This window comes from Anas platyrhynchos, chromosome 20 (genome assembly GCF_047663525.1).
Source record: "Anas platyrhynchos isolate ZD024472 breed Pekin duck chromosome 20, IASCAAS_PekinDuck_T2T, whole genome shotgun sequence".
In the NCBI taxonomy this organism is placed as follows: domain Eukaryota; kingdom Metazoa; phylum Chordata; class Aves; order Anseriformes; family Anatidae; genus Anas; species Anas platyrhynchos.
Window position 1 is genome coordinate 1,693,753 of NC_092606.1, and position 22,397 is coordinate 1,716,149.

Genomic DNA, 22,397 nt, shown 5'->3' on the forward strand with positions numbered 1-22,397 from the left:
TATAAAGTTACTACACCAAAATATTTAATGTAAATCCAATGAAAACATTGTTACCTAGTGTTTAAATAGGTTTAAATTATTGCAGCACAACCTTACATTCAGTATATAGTTTCTGGGTATTTTCACATTTTATGATTAATTATGCTCACTTTCATGTGAAAGTCCATCTCCAAGCTCCCTACTCAAACTGTAAGCACTCAAAACAGAAGTTAGATGTTTGAGTTACTGCATTTACTGAAGTTCTGACACTGTCAGAAGGAAAAAATGATGGATTAAAAATGAGAGCTTTATAAGTGTCCTAAAACAACCTATTAGGATGACAGCCTGGCATTCTGTTTTGCTTGTGGCTTGTCTCTTCCACCCTTTGGGTTCCCCCTCTGCACCACTGGGTAGGTTTGTTTGGCTGGCTGTCTTCTTTTAAGCCAGTTTATACTTTCAGAAGTCGAGTTGGTCCCTCCTACATTCCCCTTCCAGTTTATAAGCAGGGATGCTTTTGTCTCAACGTTCTGCTGACATCCCATGAAGACACTACATTTGTGCAGTATGTCAAAGGGAGGGAGGGAGAGCTGCTTCTGTAAGAAAGCAAATGCTATATTGGTATAAGTCAAATTTGGGGTTATGTTTGTTGCTTGGCAAACGTGAGAAGGATGAAGTGGGGAAACAGCCTTATGCAGGAGCTGAATGAGACAGCTGATCACCTTTTGAATCTATTGGTCATGGTGTGTTTTTATATCAACTCATTGTAAAGGGAATTTAATGTAACTTTGAGGCTATATGAAAGACTTTTTTTTTTTTTTTTTTCCCCCTGGAATGACTGTTAGAATCGCTGACCCTGAAACTTGTGTGGTTTATACAAGTTGAGTTTGCAGTTCTACGTGCATCCCGAGGTCTTAATTTAAATAGTTTGCATAAAATCTTTCTGACATTGCATGAAATAATTTGCTTGCTTGCATGGTATGGATATGATGTATTTGTTGTCACTGCAGTATCTTACTACTGTGTTGTTTTTCATTGTTCTTCCGTCAGGAGATAACCTTGCAGAATTCAAGTCTGCAGCAACCGATGATGGCTTCACAGATTTTAAAACTGCCGACAGTATCCCACCATTAGAGCCGCCTACAAAAGACAAAACTTTCCCTACATCCTTCCCTTCTTTGCCTATTCAGTCAAAACAGCAAACACAAGCTAAGCCCTCTTTGAATCTAGCAGACTTGGATCTTTTTTCCTCTACTGGAGAAAACAAGCAGCTCTCCTTCCCGCCTGCATTTAACGCATCAAAATCGTCCTCCTCCTTTCCTCCACCACCACTTCCATCTACCACTGCGCAGCCAGCACCTAGCAAAAGTTCGAGCTTAGCTGATGAGTTTGGAGAGTTCAACCTTTTTGGGGAATTTTCTAATTGCACATCAGCCAGTGGACAAGATGACTTTGCAGATTTTATGGCTTTCAACAATAGCGGTGGATTTTCTGAACAAAAACCAGACGACAAATACAATGCACTTAAGCTAGAGGCCAGCCCTGTTCCTCAGCCTGGCTCATGTGCCAGCACGGTGAAGAGTGGACAGAATTCAGCCACCTCTGCTACGCCCACCAAATACGATATCTTCAAACAGCTTTCTCTGGAAGGCTCTGGAGCAGGCTTTGAGGAGGGGAAGGACAACACGCTTTCCTCAGTGAAGAGCGACGATGATTTTGCTGACTTTCACTCCAACAAGTTTTCTTCCACGTGCAGCAGCACAGATAAGTCCCTGGTGGACAAAGTCGCAGCTTTCAAGCAGGCCAAAGAAGACTCTGCGTCAGTGAAGTCTCTGGATCTCCCGTCTATTGGCGGCAGCAGTGTTGGCAAGGAGGATTCTGAAGATGCGTTGTCTGTTCAGTTTGACATGAAACTGGCTGATGTGGGAGGAGATCTTAAGCATGTCATGTCTGATAGCTCTTTGGATTTGCCAACAGTTAGTGGCCAGCATCCACCAGCAGCAGGTGAGGAATTGGTTAGATTGCTCTGGTAACGTAGGTGGTGGAGGTTTCAGTGTTCTGTGTGCTGAATTACAGAATAATGCACTGGTCTTTCAGTAGTGAAAGGCTTCTAAATCCGTGCACCTGCTAACCGACAGCCCCTTAAAAGGGCAGTATTTATTTATTTTTGTCTTAGGTGACTAGAGATTGAGCAGTTTGAACTCGATTCCAGTTTATTTTTGAGATCTGACAACATCGTATTACTGGTACCTGTTAGCAACCGTCACTTAAGGGATTTGCGTGGAAAATTTTCTAATGCAAACGGTGTCATTCCATTTATATTAACAAGATAAATGGCAGAGAGTCACACTTTAATTTATTGGTTTCAACAAAGCATTTGACTCGGGGACTTAACCCACTCTGTGCTGCTAAAAGGGTAGGCAGAACACTCATTTGTGCTGTTAATGAAAAGCTGTCTAATCAATAACACTAGTATATTCCCGTTATGGGGGGGCTTAATTAGCGTAGCCAGTATTTTGCAGGACTACAGGTATTGTGTATACTTCTTAGAGTTAATACCCTCATTGGAATAATTGTGCAAAGGGTCTGTAAATGCTAGTACCATGATTGATAGCTTTTGGACCTAAATTTAAAACCACGGGACTTTTTATTTTATCCTTATCAGGCTTTCACCTTCTTCAATTTCCCTTTATGAAAGTACTCCTGAGAGAATGAATTAACCATCTCCAATCTGATTGCATATCATAAAAATAAATTTCCCAAGTGTCCTGCTTTTTCTTTTCATATGTACATAGGAAGATAAGATGTAGTTAAATGTTCTGTGGCCTTCAATAATACGGGAACCATTACTGTGTTCTAGGGACAAGTATTATGCAGTCAAAGGCTTTTCTGAACGGGGGAAGCATACAAACTGCAAATGTAAAAGCTGTTACTGCAAGAATTGGTAATTTCCAGATGAAATAATTCTTCCATTTTTGCAGATATGAGTAGAGAAAATATACAGTACTGTAATTTTGCATTATATGCTATTTTTAAGTAGGGGAGGAAAAAATTGAGTTGGCAACTTTGACATGGAAGATACTCTATAACAGGGTACAAAATATCAGGAATAATTTTATTAGCAAAGACATTTAATTTTCATATTACTGCTTGGTGAAATTCCAAGTCAAGTGAGCTGTCAAAAACGTAGCACCTACAGTGTATTCTTGAATGTTTACTTTGGTTTTGAAAGCACTTTTTTCGTAATATTTTTCTAGCCTCTTTTGGTGGTAGCTTGACTTATGTAGCTCTTCTACGGTACGTGAGCTTTTGCCACAGAAATCAGTGATTAATAATTGCCATTTGTGGCAGGAAAGATTTCTTTGGGTCGTTTAAAGGGGTTAGCCGATCATGTGCTTGTTGCTAAACTTTTGAACTTTGAAGTATTAATTAGAAGCTATTTTTATTAAACTCAAACAAGTCTGTATTCTCTTATGGTGCCAAGCTAGATGTTTTTCCACAAGGAGGGTTTTACTCCACTGAATTCTGTTCCAATCTCCTAGCGGAGCGTGCTCTGGACTATCTGTTACCAATACTTCTGTGCTCATGTGTTCCTCTCTGTATGTTTGATGCATTTCAAGCTATGAACTGCTGATGTTCAAGTCCTTTTTTATTTTTTTAAGTTTACCTAAGTTAAAAAGCAGATTTTTTTTTTCCTCCATTTTCTTCGATCTGTAAATCTAATGTCAAAAAGGGACAGTATCCCTTTGTAGTCCTCAGTGCTGAGAAATGGCAGACCAGGCACTGGGAACCGTTAGGTTTGCAAGCAATATTGAACACCCCGAGTGAACCAGAGCAGCGGGGTGGGGGCTGTTGATAAATAGTAGACTTTTCTGCTGTAGTGATATAGAGGTTTTTATCCTTTGGCTATTGAGATTTCACGTTGTGTAGCTTTCGGACGTGGGCAGGTAGGTTGCTTGTGCTGGGAATTAGTGAGAAGACACCAAGCTGCCTCCCATGCAGCTGACCTTGGCCTGGAGGGAAGCAAGTTTTTCAGTTTTGCTCTCCGAAGGGGATACTGTCTCTTTAAACTTTGCTATAATTCTTTGTGTGGAAGGTAGATTATACTAATGTTGCCTGATTTCTCTTGCATATACTTCGTATAACCCTTTGAGCACTGCCTGCATGCTGTTAGTTCAACCGGGCTGCTTCTTTTAAACCAAATTTATGTTTCACTCCAAGACTAAAGCATTTTTAATTAGCATCTAGTCATGTTATATGAACCTAATTTGTTCTGCCAAACGTTGCAGTGGGAGCGTACCTCGCCGGGGGTATTCTCAAAGGGTTATCCAGTTTGCTGCACTTACAAATCTGTAAAGTACCTTTTTCTTTGGCATTACTGGAGATCTCTGTATATTTTAATCAACTTCAGGTTTTTTGCTGCTTTTCTAATGTCTTATTTCAACTAAACATTTCCTGTGTGAATGTGCCTTCTCAGACCTGCTTTGATATCTCTCTTCTGCAAGTATTGACCTGCATGCTTTATTCTGATAACACCCTTACGAGCTCCTGTGTATCACTATCTTTTGTGATCTGTAAGTCCTGCTGTGTTAATAAATATTATCTTGGCATATTTTGAAAATGTGGGGGTGTGTGATTTGTTGCTGGATTGCAATCATACCTCTTTTTCCTGCAAAATACAAAGTTTAAAGTTATAGTATCCCCTTAGGCTGGTAGGGCAGCGCGCGGGCGAGCTTCTCCTCTGCAAACCTCTTGAGCTGGGTGCTTGGACCTCCCTCTGTGCCTTTCTGAAACCTTCAATGTCAGCTAGACAAAAACTTTTTTAAGAGAGCAGCTTGAGAGGGATCGAATAGACCAGACGTTCGGTGGCAGGGCTGTTTCTGTGCATTGGTTTTGAGGGCACGGTGGTAGTTGGAACTGAAGACATATCCTGGTACCTCTGTCCCCAGGTCGCCCCATCTGTATTTCCCTGCTGCTAGCCCAGGTTGTAAGAAGACTTAGTGACGAAGGCCATTTGGAAAATGTGTAGCTCTTTAGGCCTTTATGAGTAGGAGACCATTAAACAGTATTTGGATGTTTATTTAGCTAATCCAGAGTGAGTTAACTGGTGCCCTAAAGTATAAAGGGCCCTGCTTCGTTCTTCTCTGTTTTGAAAGTCCTAGCTTACTAAACATGAACATTTTCAAACACAAATGACAGCTGCAAATCTGTGCCACAGCACGGTGTCACTTCAAATTCTTCCAAATCCTGGGCCACCAACAGTTTTGGACTTTGTCAAATTAGCAGACAAGGTTAAAAGACAAAAATACTTGAGATGTGGGGTAAAGTTCGAGTGTTATGCCAGTGCAAGCCGGATTTTTGTAGTTCCTTGCCCCAAAGCCAAAAGCAGGCTAAAAGCCAGTTTTTTCTTTACACCTCTCTCATTCTACAGAACCCGTACATTATGTCTAGCCCTAAAGCTTTTTAAACAGAAGGCTTGAACATAAACCTGAGAGACTTAATTCTGCAGGGCTTGTGCTATTAGTATTTGTTCAGCTAATCATACCTGGAGGAGGAAAGTAATGTTCACGACTGCTTTAATACATTTTTGTCCAGGCTTGACAGTCAAATTCACATGCTTGCAAATAGAAGAGATGTAAAAGACTTGTTTATCCTGCAAAGGTTCCCACCAAGGGAAGGTATCTGTGGTCTTCTGAAGCCGAGCAAAAGGCACAGAGGCACCAGCAACTCCTTGCAGCTCTGTCCTGGCTCCCGAAGGGTCGAACTGAGCTGGCTCCTGCTCCCCATGCACGTTCAGAGGGTCTCTATTCTGCTGTGAAACAACGTTCATCGTGATAACAGGAAAATAATTAGCAAGGGCTTTCATTCCACAAGGTTTGAAGGGTTTCCTCTCCAGCAGTGCTGGGTGCTGCCTTTCAATGGAATTGCACTGGGGCAATTGAAGCTGTTGTGGACTTCAGCAGCTGAGAAACGGGCTTTGCATTTCTCTGATTGCTGGCAAGCAGGGCACAGACAGCAGCAGTACGAGCTCTGTTCTCCTACAATTCTCATCCTGGCCCTTTTCAGGGGTCTCTTCCTTGGAAGGGGTCCGGAGCTGGTGCCTGCCACCCGTCAGTCTCGGGGCTTCTTGCTGGTAACGGTGCTGGTGTAGGAGCTGGGCTGGGTTTTGGGGCACTGATGCTGTGCTGCTAGGACCAGGAGCAGCATCCTGCATCACCCAACCACCCCAAGCATGGTGCGAGTTGCATTTATTCATTAGAGTTGAATATAAACTGAAATATTGAAAAGTGAAACCCTCCTGTGTTGGCTTATAATCACTAAGTATATGATACAATCTTGAGAATTGCATTTTTTCGTTGTTGTTAAACTAACTAACTCTGTCAAAGGTTTCTTTAAATGATTGAACTGTTGACGTGGAAGACTCCAGCTTGTAAATTGCCTCCAGGCATAACTTGATCCTTGATAGCTGCAATACATTGTTATAGTTGGCTCAAATGAAGGATGGCAAAGTCTTCTGTAGATTAGATAATGTATAAAATGGTGTTTTACCTGTATCTCACCCTGTCAGTATTCTCCCAAGCTCTGGTTGGCAGCTCCTCGTGCACCGCTCAGCACCAGCAGCAGTACCAGCCCCAGGTGATCCTCAGGCAGGCTGAACGTGGAGCAGGGAGCACGGCTTTGGTAGTTCAAACTAGGTGGGAAGGAAAGGGTAAATATTTCAAACCCTCTGCACTGGATGAAATACGAACTGGGTTTTGCTTCTAAAGCTTTCAGAAACTTCCAGCGCTCCAGCACGACTCTGTGAAGATCACTCTTTCCATTCTTGGTTTGCTAGAAAATATTTTTTTAAGGAAAAAGAAAAATGTGGTTATGTGATATTTGAATGGATCCGACTTGGATTTTTATGGACACGCACACCCCCTTCCCTCCCTGACCCCTCTTTAAGCGGTTTGGGATTCCATGCCCATTGTATTTCACGGGGTGTGTGTTTGTAGTCACGCCAGGGCTGGCTGTGCCAATTCCATGCGGCTCTAACTGCACTGGCAGTAAGAGCACTTAGATTTTTATAACAAAACTCAAATCTCATGTTTCTGAAAGCTACCAAGGTTACTTAGGAATGCTGTTTTATTATGATATAGTTCACTAAAATCCATTGATGCATCCCTTTCATATTTGCCCTGCTTCCACAGGGCAGTCTGCTGCATGTTCTCCAGAAGGTGCTAAGAAATCAATTTTAACCTTGCCAAAAAGGTTGCATATCCTCAAAGGAAAGCGTTTTCTTAGAGATTTGTATGGATTTATTCTTTGCTCTTTTTTGGATGAGATTTAATGCTTGCCATCAGTTCAGATGCTGTTTGTACAGAAAGTTTCCTGCCGGAGGAAATGGCAGGAGCTCAATAGCAGGTGTCTTTGCTAAATGCGATACTTAGACTTAATTCCTTTTTTCCCACATAATCACGTCTCGCTTTGAAAAAAATATTCTGATGCGCATGCATCTTCTTATATTTTGAATTGCCATAACAGCAAAATGAAGGTTTTATTGCATCCGAGGTTATAAATGCAGCGTTTTAACTGGAGCGGTTTTATTCATTAAACGTATCTGCGGTCTTTAAGCAAAAGGCTGTTGCAGGAGCAGTTCTTAACAGCGCTTAATAAAACAATCTTGTGCCAGTAATAAAGATACCCACATCATAAAGAGTTCTCTAGGGTCAACCAAGAAGTGCTTTTCACATGTAAACTGCTGCCTCGCTTATTAGTCTGGTGGCGAGTTGCTCTGCTGCCTGTCGAGGGAAGAGAAACGCTCCCCTTGTCGTTATACAGCAAATGTGCTGAGAGCTTAGGTAAGCCTTTCGTCCTGCTGCAGCTATGGCAAAGGTTAGGACTGTGCTTCTGTACAAAACTTCTGACTCATGATAAATACAGTTCATGGCCTAGCTAAATATAGCATGTTTTTTTTTGCAATAGAATAAGACTTTTTTTATAAAACCTACTTTACCTTGAACTACAGACAGTCACGCAGAACTTTGTATTTTTTGTACTTATTAAATTGTTTGGGGACTGCTTTAGCTGTAGACGTTTTGTATCTGAACAACATCTTTCCTGTAGTAGAATACTTTCATAAAAGTTTATTCCCCAGAGTAATACTTCTGCAATCAGTGAAACAATCCAAATAAAATGCATAGACGAGAAGTGTGACATTTTATCTCAGCCCTTAAACCTATAGAGGCGGGCTTCATGCCTGCATGAATTCACGTAGAGAATGGTAAATATTAGCTTGTGAATAACAAAATCCTTTTCTGCCTTCCCTGCCAGGATTACAGGGGAAGCGCTGGGAGCTCAGGGCTCCCATCCGATGCTGTTACTGATTCTGCGTGTCCCCGAGCCAGGATCGGTCAGCAGAAATGCAGTGACCTGCTCCTTTAGGATGCGCTTTCAGCTCCAGCTCCTACCGGTTATCAAAGAAAGCATTCACCCGAGATTTTGCAGATCTTCACAGCAGGATCATCACTCTTTCTTGCCACACCTTGGTGAACGCTGAGACAATAGCCATGCTTAAATCTGTGCTGGGTTTTGAAGTCAACACAAATTGAAAGGGAAAGGTTGCTTGGTACGCTGTGGTATTTTCAAGATCTCAGGATTAATTACAGTTGGCTAACATTTTGGAGGTGATTCTGGCACTCTTTAATGCTAGTGAAACTCTCATTTAGCTTCTCTAAACAAAACCTTATATTTGAGAGCACAAGGTATGGTTTCTTGTGATAAATTACCGATCCCTTGCAAGTCAGCTCCTTTTTACCTCAGAGCCTTGTTTCTGTTCAGTTTTGCCCTGAGCAGGTGATTTCATCTCGCCTGTTTACCCTTCTGCAAACTGCTTGCTCTACAAATTTAATATTCGAATGGCACTTTGAAATGTTGCCCTGTATATTCAAGGTGCTAACGCTTATTACTGAGGTGCTGTCAGCTGCACAGGCAGCAGCTGCGTGAAGGCTGTCCCTCAGGACACTCCGATAGGTGACACACTGCACGGAGACGTTTCTCTTTGTTGTAGTAGCCATCAAGCTCTATCATTATATCGTATACTTGTTGGACTTTTTAATTAGCCGTGGATGTGGGTCGTGCCTGGAAAGCAGCCTGAAGCACGGCGTGCTCTCCCCTCCCAGTAAAATGAATAAACGTCGGTGGAATATTTTGTTAAAAGGGCTTAATCCTCAGGTGGTGCAGCCACCCTGAGCGAAGAGGGCGGCTGGGATGTCGCCCTGGGTCTGCCCTGGCTGTGCTGAGGCCGAGCTGTGCCTCCTGCCTGCCAGCCAGGTGAGGCCCTAACGCTCACAGGAGCCTCGGCACGGATGATACTCAGGGAATGTGTTTGCTTCGCCTTGGGACCCTCTGACCGTAGGCCCTGAGCAGCGGCTGAGCGCCTAATCCAAGCTGACAGTCGCTAATGCTGGGAAACAAATGCCAAAGGTAGCCCAGCAGGGCTTTTTAAAACTGCTCAAATGAAAACCATCCAGCCCCTGGCTCTGGGCGCCTTCGCTGCGGATCAATCTCAGTCGAAATGTGAGAGATAAGTTGTGTGAGCAGCAGGCAGAGCCTGGCAGGAGCTGGGCACTGCGTGGTCCCCTCAGCTGGCTTTAATGTAAGCAGCCAGACCGTATCTCACACCCGCTCACGGCAGTGAGAAGAACCTAGTGGCCCATATAATTGCTGGGTGAGTACGAATGTTTGGAGCTTTCTGCAAAATAATTGGATTTTCTCTATCCTTAAATGAACAAACAGTGTGTAAATGCTAAACCGGGATCTTGGCGATATCTGTTGTTTCTGAAACTTGTAGGTTTGAAGAGTCGGTCATGCGGCACCGCAGGAATTGTGATAAGCTTTAACGCGACTTCTTAAAAATTCTTGCAGCACGTCTCTATACGTTATTTGTATCAAAGCATGCATATAAAATGGATTAATACTTTACTGAAGGGGATGGGGAAGCTAACCAAGCTGTCTATGTGGTTGGTTTTGGTAAGGTGAAATAGCAGCTCCAACATCTCATTGAGTTAATGCTTACATCTTGCTTATAGATCCAGTAGCCAGCATCAGAAAACTGAAGTAGTGATGGGTGCAGTACGTACTGTCTAAAAACGTCTCTTTTTTAGTGTTTCTTTGCTATCTGTAATGGGATGGTGACTTTCAGATTAAAATATGAGACACTATTCAAAGGTTGAGGCTTGTATTTAGTAAGTAGAGAATTTTTGTATTAAACGCTTAGGTATTTTTTGGATTATTTTTGTGCAAACTAGTTTAAGCCTCATCGAAACAACAATGCACTGTGTTTATTTCTGCAGTTCTCTGAGACTCTTAGCAAGTAGCTATTATTTTTAGACAGTGTGAAGAGATTAATGTTTGAACTTCAGCTTCTAATTGTAGGGGTTTCTTTTTCTCAGATATAGATGACTTAAAATGTGCCCCGTTTGGAAGCTATAACAGTGGGTCTGCAGTCAGCAGCCTGGCAAGCTACGACTGGTCCGACAAAGAAGACATTCACCAGAGCAAGAAGTTCTCCTCCTTTGTCCAGGCTTCGGGAAGCGGATCCTCTGCAGCTACCTCTGTTCTTCAGAAGAAGGAGACTTTGTTTGGCAGTTCAGAAAACATTACCATGACAACCGTTTCCAAAGTGACAACCTTTTCTAGCGAGGATGCATTGCAGGATGTTTCGTTTGCAGCCTTTGCAAACTTTAAGGACTCCGGACCAATATCCAGCGGTCCAAGTGATGATGACATTGGAGACTTTGGTGATTTTGCAAGACCTTCATCAGAAGCGCAGGATGCAGCAGCCGACACAAGTCAAGAGGCAGACTTCCTTGCTACTGGCATCTCTTCCGAAATGCGCAGGGAGTCCACGGATGACTTTGGAGAATTCCAAAGTGAAAAGCCAAAAATTAGCAAATTTGACTTCTTGGTGGCAACTTCCCAAGGCAAGATGAAATCTAGTGAAGAAATGATCAAGAGTGAGCTGGCTACCTTTGACCTGTCTGTTCAAGGTAAGCCCGCTCAGAGCAGAGCAATCTCATAAAGCATGTATTTATTAAAGGCTATTTTTTCTAATCAAATTATAAATTAGCCAGTGGGGATTGTTCTAAAGACTACTGGAAACAAGCTCCTTATTGATTTCTATGACGTTTGGAGTAGAGTTCTTTGTAGAAATAAAAAGTTGTTGTGCCAAAATTTTGTAAGCATTGAACTGGGGAAGCTTGCACCAGTCAGTGAGTAAATAGCAGGTTTTGTTCTTATGGAGGCGTAGTGCATCCCTTGATACCACTACGTTCATTTTAAGTATTCCCTGCCTTTGAGTGGAAGAAAAACCTTGTTTATATCCAAACTTTTTAGGGTCTCATAAAAGGAGTTTAAGCCTAGGTGACAGAGAAATAAGCCGCTCTTCACCTCTACCGGTTTTGGAGCAGCCGTTTAGAGATCGTTCAAACACCCTGAGTGAGAAGCCGGCCTTGCCTGTCATCAGAGACAAATACAAAGACCTGACTGGGGAAGTTGAGGTGAGGAATTGTCTGGAAAATCAGCAATGACTTTCATTGGCGTTGTGATATTAAAGGAGTTCTGTATCCCAGCTCCTTGGGACTTCAGCTGTTTCCATTTAGGGTGTATTTCTAAGATGGAACCTGGGTAAGGTTAGGTGTTTTGATTTTGCTGTTCATAAAGAAAGGGTTCTTTTCTTTGTCGTCTTCTTATGAACAGGAAATGGTTCATAAAGGAGGTTTCTTCTTTAAAGCCTTGTGGCATGGAAAAAAATGCTGGTGTCTGAATCATTTGACCTTGCAGTCCAAGCTTGTAACTGGAAATTGGTTACGACTAAAATCTAATCCTAGTTTTGGCACTGAGACCATTGGCTTTGAGAAATGGCTTAACTTTTTGGCTGTGTAATCGTTATTTCTCTCACTCGTATTAAGAATAGGATGGTAAAAGGACTTGGATTAAGTTCTGCTAATCCTCATTTCTGTAACGGCAAACCTGTAACAAATTTGTTGGGAGTGGGTATGTGTGTGCTTCCTTTTGAAACTAGTTCTAACTCCCAGAAATCAAATTTTAGAGGTCAGATGCAAAGAGACTATTTTAAAAATTAGGAAAAGGTATTTTCAATTTTTTCATAGCTAACCTGCAAATGAACTCTTTAAATACCTGTCTTCTGTATGTCTGTTGTGGTAGGAGAGAGGGAAATGAGTGTAGAAAGAGGATTCAGACTGTCCTTTTCTTTCAAATAGGAAAGTGAGAGATACGCTTATGAATGGCAAAGATGCTTGGAGAGTGCCCTGCAAGTAAGTGTATAGCCTCTGAAATCTTTTCCTCCTTAGTGTAGGTGCAACTTTATTCAATGTTTAAGACTGCATAGGCATGGAAAGGGTGTAAATCAGCCCGAGCAGAGCCCAATAAAATATGTTGTTTGGGGCATTGGTATCAGCACCTTGCTCTTCAGCACCGTATTTTAGAAATGGGCATATTTAAAGTGGCTTGAGGAGAGGTCATTGATTTTCTGGTAATGTGTGTCAGGTATTTCACAGCCAGAGTAATTTTCCTTAAAATTTCTTTTTACTGTCTAATACTAAAATGCAAAAAAAAAATCTGAATGCTATTATTAAACTAGATAGCAATGCATACATACACTCAAAACTACTGTTTTAGTAATGAAAACATTGGCGGGAATGCACTAAGGTTTTAAATGTTCATACTTTTACCCTGATCTACTTAGACTTACAGCATGAATGTACAAAATCATGAGACTGAATATAGCAGTCATTTAATTTGCCTCCTTTTTTGTGTAACAGTTTCTGTTGGTGACAATTTTGTTTGTAGTAATTATTTTAAGGTAAATAACACCACCTTTTTATAATCTTACTTCCACCAGGTCATAAAGAAAGCAAATGATACCTTAAATGGAATAAGCAGTTCATCTGTTTGCACTGAAGTTATCCAGTCTGCTCAAGGCATGGAATATTTACTAGGTATGTTTTAATTTAGTGCCTCTCTTGCATTAAATGTTCTCCTATACTAATGTATAATCATTTTTCCCAAAATTGTATTTTTTTTTTTAGCTTAATCTATGCCTGTATTGAAATGATGAGCAACAACTCTGCTGCTAAATAATGTAACTACTACTTAGAAAAAACAGTTCATGACCACCTTTAATGTGCTGTGCCTATTTTGTGGTATTTTTGAGCCACAATTTCAGGAACCTTGTTCCTACAGTGAATTTATCTGTGTTTCTTTGCTCTGTTTTATTCAACAGGGGTTGTTGAAGTCTATAGAGTAACAAAGAGAGTTGAACTGGGTATCAAAGCAACAGCTGTCTGTAGCGAGAAACTCCAACAGCTGCTGAAGGATATTGACAAAGTATGGAACAACCTAATAAGCTTCATGTCACTTGCTGCTTTAACGGTAAGGCCAAAAATAAGTTATCTCTTTACTAGCAGAAACCTCATAATTATGTGTAAAATGACTTCATGGGGTGTCCTAACTTTCATTTTTTTTTTTCCTCTTGCAAAATGGAAATACACTTGTTTGTAAAATCTAGTTTAAAGCTCTGTGTAAGAAAACTTACTTATGTGCAAATACTGTGTTATGTTAGTGACTTAAAGATGTGATACCCTGTGTGTCTGTGGACCTCTCTAACAAGGGAAAATTAGTGAAATTTTATAAGCCATTATGTGAAGCCAGAATCGTGTGGATTTACCTTGTCAGTGAAATATCCCTGCAGCCAGTTCTAATGCTAACAGTACAGGAGCATGCCATGTAGCAACACAGGAATAACTGACCTGTTTTCTTTTCTCTCTGGATTCTGGAAATGCCTAAGTTTGTTTTGGTTCCCACTGCAGACTAAATAGTTCTTCCTCCTCGCAATAGAACTGCCAAAAAAGACTCAGTTGCTCTGAGACAGTCTGGTAGGAGCTCGAGAGCTTTCTGCATAGACACAAGGAGAGCTGGTGGGGGACTGTCTGAGCACTGGTCTTTAGGTGACGGAGCACCAGATGGGAAGGGTGCTCAAAGGAACTGTGAAAAAGAGGGCTGTGTAGGGGCCTGGTACAGAATAGATACAACTGGAAAGCAAGAAAATAAACTTGCCATTAAATATCTTTCACTTAGCTCCTGCAACGTTCACACAGAAATATGTGCAAAATGACTTCCTTTAACCATGGTAGAACTCATATCCTTAGGGAATCATCCTTATGAGGGTGCTTGATACAGTCTTGTGTAATGGATCTCTTTAATTCAGTGTATAGCTGAGGAGTCTCCAATCCCTCCTATCAGTGCTTCGCATCAAGCACCCATAACTAGATCATTGCTACGTTATCTTCTCCCTGAACGCTTTAATTTGTGGCTTCCTTCCTGCAATGCAGCCGTGGCCACTAAAGATCTTTGCTCCTCAGCAAGCAGCTGGGTGTAAACGAGCCCCCAGGTACTTGGTTTCTGCCTCAAAGAGCCACCTTGAGCAAAGCAGGCATTGTGGCAGTCCCTTTTTACACACCCCTTGCACACTTCAAACCTCTCATTACACGCAGCGATGCCAAGCAGGTGCTTTTGGTAACACCCAGCATTACACAAGGCCTGTCAGAATATGAAATTTACACTGCCAAGCTATTTTACTGCCTGGCAGGTGAGGTTGATAGACGAGGACTCATCCATTTGAAATCTGGCATTGTTGATGGTGACAATCTAAAAAGCTACCAGGAGTCTCTCTTGATTTAAAACAAGTAGATTAAAATTTAGTTCCTAAAGTACTTTTCCCTGGCAGATTACAGGGATTACCTTTAAGGTCTGTGCTACATTCTCCTTAGCAGTCTAAATGTTAAGCACGCTTGGAGCTGCAAACCGCTTCTCAAACACATGCAGTGCCTCGGAAATTACTGAAGAGACTCCTGACTCCGATACTTCTCAAAATCATCCTTTTTTGTTTCTCTTCTCCACGTGGAATACCGAACCACGTGGAACCGTGCGTTCCCCTGGTGTCACAGATCCCACACTTAAGTGCAGAGAAGTAGCCCAGCTCAGAGGCACACTCTGGGAAAGGTTAATTTTATCTTTTAAAGGATTTTGTTGCAAAATAATTTTATGCACAGCCTTGTGGTTTTTCATTGCAAATTACAGGACGACCTTCTCATTTGCTTCACTCGTGCGTTTGGTAAACAAATATTAGAGTGTGTTTATTAATTTGATTGATCTACTTAGAGATTAAAGGGCTTTTTTCAGGATTCCAATTATTCTCCAGCCATTCAGCAGGGGAGTGTGATCAGCATACCTAGCCTATGGATTAAGAAAGAGTCCATGTGTTTTATGATCACACATTTTGTTTGTTTCTCGCATTTCTAGCCATTATTTTTAATTGTGCTACTGCCTTCAAGCAATAAATACTTCAACAGCTTTATAGCATGCATATGTAAAGCCTTCTGTAACCGTTTATCTTGTAGCTGAAATTTTAAGATTGTGTACCAGAAAAGTTGATTATTTGCAGGCTTATTCTCCCAATCTTTGCCTCCATTGGACCTGAGCTTGTCTGGCATGAAATAGCTGGTGACCTTAATTCTTACGTGGTTTGGTTAATCTTAATATCCCGTTTGGTACCGCTGTGCCATCCTGTAGATTCAGGAAAAAAACCCTTCAGAAAGAACAACAACTGCCCTTTTTGATCAGGCAGTAACACGGAATGCAGGACAATAAACACAGATACGGACACCACTTCAAACACCAGTGGAAGCCGTGCTGGCCAGCGCCTTGTTTCCTCGCAGCTGCACAAATAGCTGGTGCATACCCGCTGTTTATCTGCATCCAGTTCTTAATACGCTGCAGTTGAAATGTAGCAGCAGCTGCCCGGGCTCTTCCCTCAGAAATTTCTTCCCTTTTTGATGTGGGAACATGGAACTTAAGAATTATTTCCTTTGTAGTCTAACCCCTTTTCAAGAGCTGGAGTGTTATAAATTAATGCTGATGGAGACTGCGTTGCAGGACTGCAAATGCATACTAATGGCTTTGATTAAATCATGCATCGGTCCGAGAAAATGTAACGTCACCTCTGACTTGTTGCCTGTGTGATGCCATAAGTCTCTGCTACAACCAGAAAAATAATTTTTATCATAACTGGATTTTTTTCAGTCATTGAAAATGCCTAAATTTTACTGTTTCATTTCTTTAGCCAGATGAAAACTCACTGGATTTCTCTTCTTGTATGCTGCGTCCAGGGATTAAAAATGCCCAAGATCTTGCCTGTGGAGTGTGCCTCCTAAATGTGGATTCAAGAAGTAAAGTAAGTATCGTGGCCTCTATCATTAAACTTGTTTTTAATTTACAGTTTTGACTTCCATTTAGGCTTGGGGTACATTTACAAATTTCCATGGCTGTAATTTGTAACTGGAACCAAAGGCAGAATCTGATCAATAGATGGGACTCAGACCAGTCAGTGGCCTAAACTCAGTGGGCTTTGGGTGTGACATGGATGTGGAGAAAAAGGTTGAAAAGTTAAATTCTTCATTACAGGAAAGAACTGGGATACTGAGAAAAAAAATATATACAGATACAGATATAAATCTTTTAATGACTTTCTTTTATGCAATGCATCTCTGCGGATTGCCAGGAGGGGACTATTGCAATTAGTAGAGCTGGGAGGGAATCCCAGGATGTGTACAGAGTAATTATGCCAACCAATTAATGTATATCGGCAGTTTTGCTGACCTTTTGGTTTCAACGTTATTTCAGAAAGAAGAGAAACCTGTGGAAGAGCTTCCTAGAAAAGTATGAACCTGTAAAAAATTCTTTATAGAATCATTCCTAGTTGAGTGTGAAAGGCTGAACTGCAAACTGGCCTTCAGCTGTCATTCTCAATTGTACCAATCATGAATCCTTTTCTTCTAGTCATTTTTTGTGACTGTAATACCTGATCCGATCAACTAACATGCTCCAGAGCCTCCCTTTTGTCTTGTCTGCATGCTTGTTTCTCGTGAATAGCTTTCTGGTTTTGTGCTACTTCTGTTGTGTGGTAGAAAACTCACCGCAGCGAGGTTCTCAATTTGTAGCTGCCTGTGTGTCTGTTGCAGAAGGGTGGGGAACTCTAGGGGTTTTGCTACACGTATTGCCTTTTGGCTATATGGAGTAGGCAATGGCATTTTTAGAAGTCTGTGCAGGAAATCCAAAGTGTGGGAAACAGGTTTAGAATATTTTTTAAATAGGTAGCTGTGAAGCACTGGGAATGCTGCTGAAGTAGAAACAGCTGTTAACTGTTCTCTTTCTGAACTGGAAGAAAAAAAAAACAACGTTATCCCCAAGAGCCTAGATTTATTTAAAAAAAAAAATAAAATCGTTTTCCCATCACATCTAAGCAGTATCTCCTAGCAACATACATTGAGATGTTTTAAGCTTGTTCATGGCTTCATGCGCTCCTATTGTAAAGCAGATTCAATTACCAGAAAAAAAGGGACCAACCTGAGCCAGCAGTATGGTAGGATAATGCTAATATCAAGAATTGCACCTGCCTAAGTTATGGCAGAATTTGACCCTGTGAAATAAATGCGATAGCCAGCAGAAGAAGGTTTTGTTTCCTAGAGGACACACGAAACAAGATGAGTTAGTTACCAGGTGTCAGATGAGAGAATACCCATCGAGTTGCTCCCTCTCACACACCGTGTAGCAGACTGAGCACCATCAGGTGTGGTGGCTGAAGGCTTTGTCCACCTGCAAACATTTCTGCAGACTAAACTGAAATATTTGTCTGCCTGCTCTGCTTCTGCAAGTGGAGACGGCTCATTCAGAGTGAGAGGGGCCAGGTTCTGCCATGCTGTGCCATCTGGGGGTGAACGCCTCTGCGATAGCCATTTTCCACTCTGTTTGATATCCTGGAGGAGATAAGACTGTCATACTTGTTTCAATTCTTGTTATTCTAGGCCTTTAATTCAGAAACGGATAATTTTAAGCTGGCGTATGGAGGACACCAATACCACGCCAGCTGTGCAAACTTCTGGATCAACTGCGTGGAGCCAAAGCCTCCGGGTCTCATTTTGCCCGACCTGCTCTGAAAGCGGTCACACTGAAGGTGGAGTATCGGGTCTGAAAATGCACCTCGCCTGGGGTCAGTGGTGCGATAGAGTAAGTGGAAAGGCTTCTTGGAGCTGTGGCTAGGGTTTGAAATGCTTTGTTTTGATTTCTGTGCAACAGTGGATTAAAGCCACTCTCGCATATGGAAGTTCCCCGTGAAGAACTGTACTTGAAATGGCTGGGTTTCAGAAATAACCAGAAAAAAAAGGTGGAGTGGCACAAAATGTGGCGTTTCTTTCTCAATATGAAAGCGGGTAGGTCTCTGTGAAACAAACAAACAAAAAGCCAGTCTGCTGTCGGAGTGTACAGACCTCTGTGAGAGGACAGCACCTAGTTTCCAAGACAAACTGAAATGCTAGACTGACTTGCATGGAAGTGACACTTAAAGACTACATATTTGCAAACAAATCTTTTCTTAATGTTTTGGGTGGCTGGATCATGATATTTTTCTTTAAATATTTGCTGCTACATTATTACAATGCATACAATGCACATGTCATGGTAACTTCCAAGGCAAAATGAATTACTGACTTGGAAGGAATTAGACTGTAGAGAGCCTTTGTTTATTTAAATTTTCAACTGTTCTGAATTGTAAATTATTATAAAGTATTCATATGCTTAACTGGTTAGTACTGGGGGTTAAGAACATGGAAAAATTGTTTAAATTTTCTCTATCATATCTGGACTCTTTAGTACGGGCAACTGGATTTTAAAACTAGAAATCTTTGCTGTTCTGTTGTAAATACTGGCTAAAGTCTGCTCTTGGACGTGTCCTGGACTACAGGTGTGGTTTGTTACGCTTCTGATGCTGTGGTAGTTGTGTGGCTGCATCACTGCTGAAAACTGGACTCCGCTGATACTGCGTGTCTGCTCCTGTACATAGTCCCTTTTTTGTGTGTTACCTGCTTCCCCTGATGGGACGCATGCAGCTAACTTGTGCAATCCAGTGCTGTCTGTGAGAACATTTTCCTGGCTCAGAACTGGCAGTGCAAGGAGGCCCTTAGCTCCTACTGCAGGTGGGTGTGATCTAACGCCGAAAATTGGGCTTAAGCAGACTGCTTTTTGAGGCAGGCTGTCATTTTGTTGCTTATGGTAGGTACACCTATCCGATAGGAAGAGATTAGTGTGATAGACCATCACAAAGTGTTGCCCATAAACTTAAAGTAACCGCTTCTTTCTTTCAATATGATGACAGTGCCATCAGCTCAGTGATAGTTACAGAACTTCAAACCCACTGGGAGCTTCGTGGCGTTATTTTAAGAGCCTTACCACTACACATCCTGTTCAGTTTGCTTCGTTCTTTAACTTCAGTTTAACTCAGTTCTCTAGAAAATCTCTTTTCTCCAAAGATATCAACAGCTTTTTCAAGCTAGTCTTGCCTTCATTGCGAGTAGCTGACATTGACAAGTAATTATTTGCTGAAATCAAAATTACAAAGAGGAAGATTGCCCTATCTTTGGTGGAAGAAGATAAGGTCAGGGAACACTTGAGCAAACTGGACTGTCACAAGCCCATGGGCAACACAAGTCAGCAACGTGGCCTTGCTGCCAAGAAGGTCAGTGGTATTTGGGCTGCATTAGGCAAAGCATCGCCAGCAGGTCCGGAGAGGTGCTCGCTCCCCTCTGCTCTGCGCTGATGAGGCCTCACCTGGAGCGCTGTGCCCAGGTCTGGATCCCCCAGTAAAAGAGAGACCTGGACATACTGGGAAGAGCCCAGTGGAGGGCCACCGAGATGCTCAGGGGACCAGAGCACCTCTCCTGTTATGAGAGGCTGAGAGAGCTGGGATGTTCAGCCTGGAGAAGAGGGGGCTCGGGGGGATCTCATCCATGCCTATAGACACCTGCAGGGAGGATGCGAAGGGGATGGAGCCAGGCTCTGTTTGGTGGTGCCCAGTGCCTGGACAAGAAGCAGTGGGCACAAATGAACACAGGAGGTTGTCAGGAAACACTGCAGGTGTCACAGCCCTGGTACAGGCTGCCCGAGGGGCTGGGGGCTCCTCTGGGAGAGCTCCAGCAGCCCCCTGGATGTGGGGCTGGGGTGGCACCAGGGGGACCCTGAGGTCCCTGCCAGCCTCAGCCAGTCTGTGATTTAAAAAAAAAAAAAAGAAGAATTAGCTATACTACACAATTAATTATGCCAAATTAAAGAATCTTGGCTAATAAGAGTGTTAGGTGTCCGGCCCCTTGTTTACCCAAATTAAAATAAATCTTTCTCCTGCCTGAAATTAGCTTATTCATAAACTCAGCAACTTGTGCCTCCAGTTGCAAGCTCAAGCTAATCAAGTGGCAGATTGTCAATAGTGCGACAGTGACTGCTTGCCTTCTGCTGCCCAGTAATTATCAAAAAAGGGGAAAAAAAAAAAAAAAAAGCAGTCAGTCTTTGCTTGCTCTCTGATTTGTGTATTAGGTGTGAAATAGTTCCAGTAGCCTGCACCATAGCTGTTGACCACATCCATCGGTTTCCCCTCGTAATTAGGGGCTGCTGGGTACCAGTGGAAGTGCTCCCATTGATGGTCGGGGGCTGCGCAGCACGGTGAGCCAGCACTTGCCTTTGCACGCTGAGCTACAGAAGCACTTAAGCATTGTCTGGCTTCAAGCAAATGCCTCGCCTTGCTGCTAGCAAGGGGACTTGTCGAGTGGTTTTTGTATCTGGCTGACGCAAAGGCTGCTGCTGCTTATGAAAATGCTATATTGGGAAAAGGGAATTTATTGTTAGCACGGGCTTCCACCACAGCTCCTGAACACTTAACCGGGTACGTGTTCTTTTCTAATTAAAAGAGAATGCCACACACACACACACACAAAGGCCACAATGTGAAACTTAAAGCAACCAATATTTCAAATGCAGGAGATGTGCTGTCATAAAAGCCTTTTCCAGTGATGTTTTTCCTGCCACGTACTTATTAAGCAAGTTCCCTCTCTAAGCTGTAGCCGGTGTGGCTTTTGGCCCATAAAAGTAAGGAATCGACATTTACAATTATAATTGCAGCAGAGCTTACTGAAGTATGACACTGCCAGGCACTTGCTCCCTACAGAAGGGAGAGCAGCAGGCAATATTAATGCGTTCGTGGCAAGCAGGAGCCGTTGTTCTGAACACCTTTACGTCATGGGAATACATCAAATGTTTTACATGCAGATCCCCTTGATAAAGGCGTTGCACAACGAGGATCGTTTCCCTCCCATACCCCAGTCATTAAAATGACTCACTGTTGCATTCAGCATCTCCTCAGCCATCGCACTGCTAGCCAGAGCCCGCTGTCCTTGCAATCTGTATCCAAGGTTACAGGATTTTCTACAGTGCATTGTACCAGACCATGTTCCCCTGCCTCCTTTGCATACAGGCTAATGGCCATGCTGCCTTCTGCTTTGGCTGTGCTGAATTTGATAAATACAGCTCCTCTTGCTGGATGTACTCTTTCCTTAGGAAAAAAAAAAAAAAAGAAACCTGGTTTTCTTCTTCCTTTTTTTTTTAATGTGTGTGTTCTCTGGAGCTGCCTTGGGATTACCTATGAAACGTGATTTTTCTATGTATTTGTGTATATTTGGAGTTGTAAGAGATTGTTCCTTTGCTTGATTTAATTTATATCATTTTGCCCAGTTGTGTTCCTGATGCTTCTGTGCTATCTTAGTGCTTTTTGGCTTTTCCTCGGTGGCAGGAGCGCTCGGGAGCAACCCAACTGTTCCAGCCTGTGTCCTGCCCGGCCGCTGTCGCGTTTTGTTTCGAGTACCTTCGCGAGCTTGTTGTGTTTGCTGTGTAGCAGCTGGGAGGTTATTTGTGGCGTGGGAATTGTTACGTCCTGCTCTTGAACATTCCTCTGAATTTTCAGCTCCGGCAGCAGCTTCCCTTCACCTGGGTTTGCTTTCAGCAGCTCCTTGAGAGCGGTGCAGCAGAAACGAGGGGCGAGTGGAGCTCGGTAAAACCCAACGAATGCTGTTTTCTGGTTAGCTTCATGTCAGACTAATTAAACTTGAAACAAAAACTGCCTTTTCAATAAAAGCTGCTATTGTACTAACTGCTTTTTCTGAAAGATTTTTTTGATCTCCGGGCCGGTATTTAATTCCAGTTCTCAATGTTAAAAGATAAATGTCATAATTTTATGAAGAAAAGTGGTCAGAAAACGTCTCTTCATATTGTGATTCCTTTTTCTCCCCCTTGGGGAGATGCTATTTGTCTTCCAGAAGTGGTTTTGTGATTAGGTGTTGGAGCTGTTTCAGTTTGCGCTGTGCTGGAGTCACTGCAGACATTTTAAATCCAAGGAGGAAAAGTGTTATTAATTGACTTTTTAGTCAATTGTTCGCTCCCTTAATTCTTGCAGTGACTTACAAATCTGTTGTCGGGATTCAAAC

The 22,397-nt window shown here is 42.3% G+C and overlaps 1 protein-coding gene across 8 annotated transcripts in view; it reads left to right on the top strand.

The window, feature by feature from the left end:
* The window catches only part of SYNRG (synergin gamma), a 42,040-nt gene extending 19,977 nt beyond the window's left edge, over positions 1–22,063 (top strand). For 4 of the 8 annotated variants that reach the window (XM_072025940.1, XM_072025944.1, XM_027471768.3 and 1 more), the window contains 9 exons: positions 1,027–1,980; positions 10,410–11,006; positions 11,353–11,516; positions 12,240–12,293; positions 12,881–12,977; positions 13,262–13,410; positions 16,160–16,270; positions 16,720–16,755; positions 17,901–22,063. In XM_072025940.1, coding sequence (XP_071882041.1) covers positions 1,027–1,980; positions 10,410–11,006; positions 11,353–11,516; positions 12,240–12,293; positions 12,881–12,977; positions 13,262–13,410; positions 16,160–16,270; positions 16,720–16,755; positions 17,901–18,032 — 2,294 coding nt within the window. In that variant the 3' untranslated portion in view covers positions 18,033–22,063. The remainder of the gene's footprint in view (positions 1–1,026; positions 1,981–10,409; positions 11,007–11,352; positions 11,517–12,239; positions 12,294–12,880; positions 12,978–13,261; positions 13,411–16,159; positions 16,271–16,719; positions 16,756–17,900) is intronic. The other 4 variants (XM_072025943.1, XM_072025946.1, XM_072025941.1 and 1 more) reach the window with 3 other exon arrangements.
* Positions 22,064–22,397: the final 334 nt, after the last annotated feature.